General features: G+C 35.0%; 2 protein-coding genes across 2 annotated transcripts; one reads left to right on the top strand and one right to left on the bottom strand.

Moving 5' to 3' along the window:
• Positions 1-5,056, top strand: LOC110784285 (uncharacterized). Its single transcript, XM_021988729.2, has 5 exons — positions 1-157; positions 814-973; positions 1,105-1,156; positions 3,117-3,183; positions 4,576-5,056. The coding sequence occupies exons 2-5, from the start codon at positions 818-820 to the stop codon at positions 4,664-4,666; spliced, it is 366 nt and encodes a 121-aa protein (XP_021844421.1). The 5' UTR covers positions 1-157; positions 814-817; the 3' UTR covers positions 4,667-5,056.
• A 386-nt stretch (positions 5,057-5,442) lies between these two features.
• Positions 5,443-9,121, bottom strand: LOC110784284 (SNF1-related protein kinase regulatory subunit gamma-like PV42a). Its single transcript, XM_021988728.2, has 3 exons — positions 8,551-9,121; positions 6,353-6,707; positions 5,443-6,090 (listed from the first exon to the last, which is right to left on the bottom strand). Exons 1-3 carry the CDS (start codon positions 9,009-9,011, stop codon positions 5,752-5,754), a joined length of 1,155 nt encoding a protein of 384 aa, XP_021844420.1. The 5' UTR covers positions 9,012-9,121; the 3' UTR covers positions 5,443-5,751.
• Between the last annotated feature and the right edge of the window lie 1,663 nt (positions 9,122-10,784).

Below are 10,784 nucleotides of genomic sequence, written 5' to 3'. Positions count from 1 at the left end.
AGCACCTGTACATTACTTCATTTACTATATTACCCTCGTGAACATCTTGAGTTCTTGGCTACCCAGAAAATCATATCTGGGGTTTTAGTTTCTGTTTGTTTCTCCTCCAATATCTCCATACACACTCTCTCTTGTCTCTACGCTACCGATTTGATTGGTACGTTTACTATCCCTCTCTACAGAATTTGCACTGCTTTCTTTCCAATTTTTTTATCCGCTTGATGTAATTGCCTAAGCCACCAGAGATCACGTATTGCATTTTTGTTTGATTGATCCTAATCAATTAGTTTGTTGCTTTAATTTCTCGCATTTTTTTTCCAGATTTCTCACCTAACTTGCATGCTTATCGTGTTAATTTCGTTAATTTTGATGCATATTTTACTAATTCGTCGATAATTAGCTGAAACAATAACAAATACCATTGATTATACTTATACCTAGGTTTTGGATGACAAATCTGTTGAGAGTAGTTGAAATTCTGATGAATTGATGTCATTATTCTAGAATTGATCTGAATTCAAGTAGACCTAGACATTAGCACTTAGCATTGTTGATGGAGCCTTGATTTTGCGCACTCGGGAACTTTATATGGACATTCTAAGTGACATTACAATCAATTGAGTGCTACAGCATGACTGTAATGGATCAATCGGAACGAAAATTGATAGCAATATCTGATATCTTGGTCCAATAATAGGTAGATATAATGATTGAAGACATTGCTTTTCGATTGAATATGTGCTATAGTGTTGTTGTCTCATTTTCCTGAATCACATGTTTCTAAGATTGACACTTTCCCATCCTGAAATGAAGGGCAATGGCGAGCACTGGAAATTCTATGCTGCTCTCCTTTCTTATGTTCACTGTGGTACTCTCACTTGAAGTAATATATCGAGGGAAGCTAGCATCGTCGGAGTTATTCACTATTCTTGGAGGGTTCATTAGTTCCTTACTGTTCCTTTTCTTCTTCATTGTGAGTTTAGCAACTTCTGTTTCACTCGTTTGAGCTCGAATTGTAACACTATTAGATAATTTGTTTTGTATGTGACATATATATAGCTTGATTAGTAATCTGTGTTTCTGCCTGTTTCTTTTCTATTTCAGTTCATTGCTAATTTCCAGGAGTCCTCTGGCACCAAAACTGGATGGGGAGCTGGTAAATTCTAATTCTCTTTTGTTGTGTCCTGCTAACTTCAGCTGCATAATACTTCGTATTTTTACGGAGAATAAAGTTATGCCAGTGAAGCTGCTTCCGACATATAGAAAAACATTAACTAAGTATTCGTAGTCAGGAAGACATACAAGGAATTAACTGGTAGTAACTAGTGTATTATTGTTAGATGTGTGACATGTGTCTACCATATTTGTTGTCTGGAGCTATCTTTCCCGTTTATTGGGTGGATGACGGTGGTTTGTGCGACTCATTTCCTTTATCCCGTGGCTATGGTATTTGATTACTTTTTGTTGTGAGGCATTCGACATAACTGAATAGTTGGATAATGTTTTGAAAGTAAATATTGCGCCCAGTGTATAAAAAAGCGCAAAGCGCACTAAAGCGATATGAGTCCTAGAGCTTAAGCGCAAGGCGCAGGCTTCATCGAAGTGAAGCGCACTTTTTAAGAATTAAAGATTTTTACTATTATGAATATATATCTTACTTACTAAAATAACCACAAAAATATATAAACATCAGATTTGCTTCCAAAAATATATTACTCCTTGCTTTAACAAAAACATATTACTCCTTGCTTGAACAAAAATAAAGCATATAACATAGTGTTTATCCAGAAGCTAGAAGCTAGGGTCGGCTGTTGTGACTGTTGTCTTCTCTTTTCTTCTTTTTTGGACTGTTGGTATGCTTTCTATTGTTAAGGATTAATAGGGAGTGGTCCAAAACACAATAACAACATATAAAAAAGCTTTCAACGTAAAATAATAATAATAAAAAAGAATTTCAATGAAGCGTCAAAAGCGTGCCTTTTGCACTTCGCGGGCTTCATGCGCTTAAGCGCGCTTCGGCGGGCTTAATCACAAGAGCTTCGCTCAGACCTAATTAAGCGTTTTGCCCTAGAGCTTCGAGCTTCAGGGCTTAAGCGTGCTTTAAGCGCGCTTTTTTAAACACTGATTGCGCCTATTCAGTACTGATTTTTAGCAGATGTATCCCTTGTGTTTCCAACTAATCTTGTATAAGGAGATCTTTGGATTTTCCCCTTGTACGGTCTAAGGGAGGGGTTTAGTAGTTCTTTAGTCTTTTCCCTTTAGAACTGTAATGAAACAACATGCAACTAGCAGTCTAGTGAAGAAAAAGATTAGAACAAGAAAACTAGTCCCTAAGTTATTCACTAGTTGAGAAGTCTTTCCACTGCCATCTTTATTCATCTCAAACGCTTTTCTTTCTTAATTCCAGTTCAGCGATGTTAATATCTTAAAAAACTAGAACGAGATTTCAAGCAACTGTAATTGTGTTTGCAGCTTGCACTACAAGAAAGATGTAACTCCTTTGGATTGTAAGTTTGTAACAAACGACATGTTTTATATGGCTAGATTTTCATTTAGACTATGATCTTTGAAGGGTGTTTTGTACTTCATACTTTCTGGGTGATGTCATACCTTCTGTCAAGAGTGATCTTTGTTTAAGAAGTTTTATATTTTCCTCTCATGCATTTTGAGGTACTATGCCAAGTTCTTTTTTTCCAGTAGCTAGGTGCCTAGGTTTAAGGTATGAATTGAATAATGAACCTGTCCGATTTGATAAGAGAGAACAATCAAACATATTCCACAAGTGCCAGTTTGAGAACCTTTACTGCAGTATACTAGTTGTTGGTGAGAACCTACAAAGATGGCGGAGATTCCTTATAGCATTGAAATTTGGGATAACAACTGCAAAGGCTGAGATAGTTGTGAACTTCTGAATTATATCTCATATTTACAGACTTACAGTTCACACATTTTCTTTCGTTGACCACCTTTTTCTGAAAAGTAATTTGTCAACCACCCTGGATTGTGGTGGATGCATATAACTCGTGGAGGTCTATGTCTTATTTTTCATATTCCGTTGCTACTTGTTAGCCAGTGTCATTTAGTCTTTTGTAATGCTTGTTATTTTTGTCTTGCAGTTATATTTGCTGAAGTAGTTGCTCTTGTTGTTGCCGGTACTGTCCACCGAGTGTGTATCACAACATGGTATGTAAAAGATTTCTAGTTTTCTAAGTATTTGATTGGTATGTTGTTTTTTTACCAATAAAATTGATTGTACATGTGTTGTGTGTATGTTCAATATATGGACTTAAAGGCATCCAATAAAATGTTTGTTTATCCAAGTTCTTAAACTTTACGCTTCTCTTTGTTAGTTGATTTAATAAATGACCAATACACATATAAAAAATTGATAGATAAATGGACATGAAGAAAAGAATGTTCATCCTTTAATGTTCACGAACAATTTGTTTTTTCGTGTTCTTGAACAAATTGTTATTTATGCTCGTTTATATAATATTTTCAAATTTCACTTTGTGTTCATTTAAAATGTGAAAAATTACTTGAACTTGTTAAATAGAGAGTAAATTGCTAGGGTTATAGTCTTCCATTCCATTCCATTCCATTTGTTTATTTTCATTTTATGTGCTTTCACACTTGTAATACTTCTTTTGATTTATCTAAAATAGATTCTCATAGTAAAGTTTTCTAGTTTTAATAAAGAGAGATATAGAACAATTAATCTCCTTTATAAGCTGGGCTCTCTAACTAAACAAGCCAAGCATGTGCCACGTGGCACGCAAAATGAGCTTGACTTCTTAGGCATGAATAGGGTAATACATGGATCGACTTATTTACACCTCTAGACCTTTTAGAGGTTGTAGCAACTAGTTAAATGCAATGTCTAGGTCCAAACTATTAAGAGTTCAGAACTCAAAGCACTTGAGACAGTGTGGCTCATATGAATCTTTAATGGCAAACTTTGTTTACAAGTTTTGCATAAAATGAATACCCGGCAACTAGATTACCCATACCGTCAATTGCCTTGTGGTAAGTTGCTCGAACTTTCTTGTGCCAGTTAGAATCAAGATTATAACATACAGCTATTTGCTCATATTAGTCATACATCTATTTATCTACATTTGTTAACTGAGAGATGTTTGCGTTACAGTTTCCATATGATGAATAGGCTTTCGGGCTTTTCTTTGTGTGTATGTTCCCTGAATAGAACTTTTCTGCAATCGCATTATGCAAAAAACTGTTCTCTTCATGATTATTCTGAATCTACCAATACAAGCAAGTGAGCAACATTCAATTCTGTAGTTTGTTTTCAATTTCACTCATTGGTCAGTCACTCTAGCTTTGTCATGATATCAATGTATGAACCAATAATATTCTGTTCCATGGTAGATTGGTAATTATGCTTTGGTAATTATGTATCATTAGGGTTTGTGAATTTTTTCAAAAACCTTCCACCTTGTCATTTAACGAGTGGAGATCTTGCTCATAATTTTGAAGGGAAATTAGTTAGTGCATTTCAGCCAACACCATCCCTTTTAGTGTTATTGCTTGAACTTAACAAGTGAAATTTTGTTGCAGCTTCTTGTTCTCTGTTGGATTGTTGTACGAGGTCAATAAGCTTTCAACTATGGTGCAATCTAAAACCGAAGTAAAATCCAAGAGACACTGAGCAACCACTTCAATTCGCCAACGCCTGCAACAATGGCAAGGTTTTATACTAAGCTTTAAAAACCCTTACATTTAGTTTAGGATTTTCGGGTGTCAACAAAATTGTAGAAGCCGTTCTTGCTTTTCTCGTGGTAATCCTTTATGTTGATTAGATATGCCTTTTACGGCTCACTCCTCGCTATAAAGTGGGAAGTTTGAGCCCTCATGTAGACGACCGAGGCATGGACAACAAGGTGAGGAAAACGAAGGCAGAATATATTTAGATCTTGAAGCTACTCATCTAAAAAAATGTTACAAAACATGTTTGGATTTTTTATGGTTGATGACTTTACACTACAAGTGCAACTTATGAGTGATATAGTGCCTTTACTCAAAGGGCACATTCGGTGTCGTTTCTTGTTTTCAGTTCTCTGATTTTTCCGAAACTGAAAACCAAAATATAAAAACCATAAAAAGTAGTTTTCAGTTTTTTGTTGTCAGTTTTCAAAATTAACATGAATACTATACCTATGATGATTTTAAGTTCATGATTCAAATTATATAGTATGAAACTAAAAAATCAAAAACTGAAAACTGACAGTGATACTGAATAAATCCGTATTCTTGTATGGATTATTCTTGTTATTCCTATTCTCATACTAACTCTACTAGTTGCGTAGGATTTTGAAGTGTTTTGCATGTCAAACATAAATGTTAAGACATTCATCCTTGCTAATCTCAGTCTTCATCATCTATGCTCCTTTTCGTTACTTGTTATACATCAGTAAACAACTAAGATAAACCAGTAAACATTACACATAAGAACTAAAAAAACCAGTAAACATTACACACAAGAACAACTTAGACTATTTTTTCCAAAAAGTACTAACAAACTAAGATAAACCAGTAAACGTTACACACAAGAACTAAAAACCTTTGCTCAAGTCTGAAGACCTTAGAAGAGCAAACTCCCAGTTAGCAACAAACTAACCATTGAACATTACAGATTTACAGCGCAACACAAATAACAAAAGACCTTCTCAAGTCTGAAAACCTTGAAAAACGAACATAATCTCATTTAACAACTCTTCAGAACCATTCTGCAACTTAAGATGCTGAAATAAGAGCAGCTCTAACGGCTCGTATTATGTCTGTTAAAGAGATGACCCCGAGGATAGTACCGTAATTGTATTCATCGAGAACCCAAACCCGGTGCACGTGTTTAGTCGTGACTTTGTCGATCACTTCCAGCAAGGAAGAATCAGCATAACAACTCACTAGCAACTTGGGAGAGTTCACTAAGTCCGGTGCCCCGTGGGAAGGATTCCGATACACTTTTGCCATGAATTCCCGTACATTTAATGGTAGCCATGACTGCATCAAATCCACTGGGCAACCTCTTATATCAGTCGCAGAAAAGGTTCCCACGATCTTCATGCCGTACCCCTGCAATTGCAAACCATTGATTGTCAAATGATCATACAAGACAATACAAATTACAAATGTTGGAGGGGAAATTCAATACAAATTACAAATGCTGGAGGGGAAATTCGAACGTGAGTCCTATCACACACAGACCCTCAGTGTTAACTGCTAGGTCAATACCTTAGTGTTTTACTATTCATTATTAAGTGTACATAAGCACAAATAAAAGATCATAAAACATAACACAAAACAGAATCTAAATGGTTTTCATGATTTCACTTACATTAATCAGTTGGTTATCACCTTCTGTGGGAACATCTGAAGCATCAACAATAGGAACAGCTTGAAGAGAAGCACTTCTCAAACACTTAATGGCGTCGATAGCTCTAGTCCGGTGAGTCACGGCAAGTATAGTGTCAGTGACCGCCCCGGTGCTCCTCACAGTGCGCGCCATCACATCGCGCAATTCTTGTTGGGCATGGGATTTCAGGTATTTGATGACATCCATTTGGGTTAACATACGGTAACATGATGATGATTCTACAAGTTCAACACCTGAAATGTTATCCATGTTGCTGTCTAATGGCACCATTGCTCGGTGGATTCCCTTGCTGAAGACTTCCATGCAATCTAGGAGACTGCATACATATTATTGTAGGTGTAATGGTTTTAGAGATATTATATGTAGTCCTTATTTGTTCGTGAAAAGTATTCAAATAACTAGCTAAACCACAAGTATTTTCATTCTTCCCTCTCTTGCTTATCGATTGCTACGCGAATTACCTATTTTCTTGCAACCAACTAACTATATATAACTATACAAGGCCTTATCTACATTACTGAACTTTTACTTAACATTTTCCTTATATTCAGGGGCGGAATTAGGGGGGCTGGCGGGAGCCATGTCCCCCATGATATGTTTAACAATTAAATATGTAATACTAAAGCACATGTCAAATATAGATCAAGTGGTTATTTTACCTTCATATTTAGAGGTTAAGAGGTTGTTGGAGGTACAAGATTCAAATCTTAACACCCTCATTTTTTTTACTTGTTTTTTGTATTTATTTTTGTTTCTCATCGTTATAAAATTATAAGTTAAGTTTTGGCCCCCTGTATATGATTTCTGGTATATTGTGATATTTTTCAAACTAATTAGCTCTACGAAGTTAAGTTAAGGTGCAACATTGGTTTAGCTATTAGCTTAAACATTTTTAACACTTACTGCTTAAGATGCCACCTCGGCTGTATGAGCTACACAATCTCCAACTACTTCCGTTGGCTACTTGTTGATTACTCCGTATTATCTTTAACTTCTACTCCGTATTTCAAGTTACGTATTCTATGTATTGTACTCCCTCCGTCCAAAAATACTCGCAACGGTTTAACTGGACACATTTGCCAATACACAACTTTGACTATCAATATCTTCAATTATATATTATAAAAACATATAAAATTTAATATTTTAAAAATATATATTAAGATGAAACCAACAATATATTATATGCTAACACTTACGGAGTATTTTCATATACTATAAATAAAATAGGGTCAGAGTGAATTAGATGAATAGTGAAAAAAGTCAAAACGTTACGAGTATTCCGGAACGGAGGAAGTAATGTTTTTCAGACTAGTTTGCTAATTTAGATAATGTGCGACAATGGTCTAACTACCGTCATTTTTAATGCTTACAAGCAAGTCCCTAATTAGCTTCTCCCGAGTCCCGACCATTGGGATTGATCTTGCTATTCAGTAATTGTATAAATTATTCATGTCGGTCTTAAAAATGTTAAACTTGTTTAAATTACATTAGCAAGCCAAATATTTATCACAATGTAACTAAGGCACAATTAGTTTGCAAATTAGATCATGATTCATTAACATACGTGCATCATACTGATTGTACAACAAAATAACATTTAAAGAACATGGCATATGCTCTTTTATACTTTAAATAGTTAAAATACGGAGTAACATTTAAAGAACATGGCATACGCTCTTTTATACTTTAAATAGTTAAAATAACAAAAACATATCCCGTATTCTTTTTAAGAAAAAGTCATATTTTCTTAGACTCCAATACACTACCATATTATATATAGTATTAACGACGGGAAATCTCATCGCTAAAAGCCAATGATCATTGATTAACGACGGGATTTTTTGTCGCGAAATCATCAGGAAATGGGCCGTCATTAACGAGAAGTCTTGTTGTTAACCCGTCGTAAAAGACATTTATGACGATTGTTCCCGCCTTTATTTAGTTATTAGCCCCGTCGCAAAAGATTTTTGCGATAAAATTTTTAACCCGTATTAGATTGTCATTAAAATACAAATTCTTAGAGTGATATGTTCTTTTGCCTCACAATGAACATATGTCTATGTCTAAGCTATAGTCATCAAAGCACAGCAATAAACTAAGCACAAAATACTTAACTTGTCAAAACACAAAATGAATAAGCTTAATTAAATAATTACCTAGTATTAGGATTGAGAGTCCACAAGCTTAACCCCTCAAGACAATGACCAATAATAGTGGAAACAGTAACACCCAACTTTTTATCAACATCATTATTATTAGTAGAATCTCCACCATTAACAACATCATTATCATCCTCAGCAAGATGAGCCAATATATCCAACATTGTTACCATTCCTATGTAATGCTTTCTTACTGCCCCTGTATGTTTATCTGTCTCCATTATCATTGACCCACCTGCCCCTATCCAGTGCCCTGGTGGTGCCGCCACCGGTACCGCCATCACACGGTTGGCAACCAGGGTGTTCATGGTGTCAGCCAAAGTGGCGGTGTAAGGCACCTCCACTAGTCTCCTCTTCTCCACCACTAATTCCCTCACTTTTTGTTCACCTATACTTCTCATCGTTTGGGATCTTGATTCTCTCATAGTTTCCCCTTGTTGTGGTGTTATTATTTGCATTTTTTCCCCTCTATTTTCTTCTTAAGTTTCTTGTACTTTTTTGGTTATTTTTTGATCTATTTTCTTTAGGGAAGGAAGAATTATGTATTTATAATTTATAAGTATATATGGATATTGATTCATCAAAAAAAAATTAACTTGGGAGTATAAAATGTTTTGGATGAGGTCAAGGACGTGTCTATTGTAGATTGTGCATGGGATATTTATCTAGGACGTGGCTTGTGTTGTGCAATATTATGGTGACATGACAATTTTCCATATTCTAACTTTTAAATTTTGGAGATTTTTATCATGAACTTCTGATAATATAATTGAGATTAGAATGTAAATCATTTTGTTTTATTTTATAATATAATACGCCGTAGACAAAGTTTCTGGTTAAATTTATGGTAGAATTGTTGAATTACTTTCTCAGTTTCAAAATTATATGACAAATAAGCCCCACCATTTAACTCTCATGTGCAAATTAGCCCCTTTACGAATTATAGCAAATTAAACCCATAACTTTGAAAATTGTGTAATTTAACTCCAAAGTTGTGTTTTCCGATATTTTTAGTCTGAATACACGAAATTTCACCGGAAAACAATATATACGGAATTTCCATAAATAATACACGTATACAACGTGGCTAAGCTTCTAACTCTCTCCTCCATTTTTATGGTTGCTTCTCTCATCTCTCCTAACTACAAGTGGGAGTTCCACACCTCCACCATAAACATGCTAACATCAATTTGGAATTTGGGGAGGGTGGGAATTTGGGGATGAGCGTCTTACATGCCAAAAAGAGAATGCTGTGAATATACTTCGTCAACATAGACATTTATGCTCCTCTGCTTCTGTTTTTTTTTTTTATAAAAAAATGTAGATTTATTTTATGTACGTAATTAAGTATGTATAAAGTAGTTTTTTCCGATGATATTGAAAAATTATGGCGGTATTCCGATTAAACTAAAAAACTTAGGTTATACGTGGCGGTAAATTTCATTTGGATGTTAATTGCACATATTACAAAAGACATGGGTTTAATTTGCTTTAATTAAAAGTAGAGGGGCTAATTTGCACATGAGTGTTAAGTCTTGGGGTTAATTTGCTACTAACGCCGTTTCAAAATATATGCACCATTTTAATTTTTACGAACTTTTATATTAAAAGGCCATATTGGTGTCATATTAGTTAAACATTGAAACTAATTAGTTAAGCAATTAAAGTGATCTTTCCGGTAAGACAGTCTTACACAAAAATTATTACTCCCTTCGTCCCGGAATACTCGACCCGGTTTGACCGGCACAGAGTTTAAGGGACTTGAATTGACTTATTTAATTTAATAGGTAGTAGTTGATAGTGGGGTATTATTTTAATGTAGTTAGTGGGAGGTGGGTTAAGAGGTGGGGTTGGGGAGAGTAGGGGTTGAATTTTTAATTATTTTTTGTATGGAGTAGGGGGTAGGTGGGTTATTATGGGTGGAATGAGAAATAATAATATTGTTAGAATATTTCCATTTTTAGAAACAGGTCAAGTATTAAGGGACGATCCGATAAGGAAAACAGGTCAAGTATTCCGGGACGGAGGGAGTATTTGACTTTTTATATTATTGGCATTTCGCATATTAATTAAATACTTGAAGAGAGTAATTAATTGAATGATGTGTCAATTCTTGTTAAGTCTCATATACCAGCACGACATGACCAACCTAACAAAGCATGATAAATTTAAAAAAATTAGATTTAGACACGATAGCCCGACTTGACCTGCCACAGAGCCTAGGTCCCATT

The sequence above is a fragment of the Spinacia oleracea genome, chromosome 4 (genome assembly GCF_020520425.1).
Source record: "Spinacia oleracea cultivar Varoflay chromosome 4, BTI_SOV_V1, whole genome shotgun sequence".
NCBI classification, from domain to species: Eukaryota; Viridiplantae; Streptophyta; class Magnoliopsida; order Caryophyllales; family Amaranthaceae; genus Spinacia; species Spinacia oleracea.
This window is presented reverse-complemented; position numbering and strand designations above follow the sequence as displayed.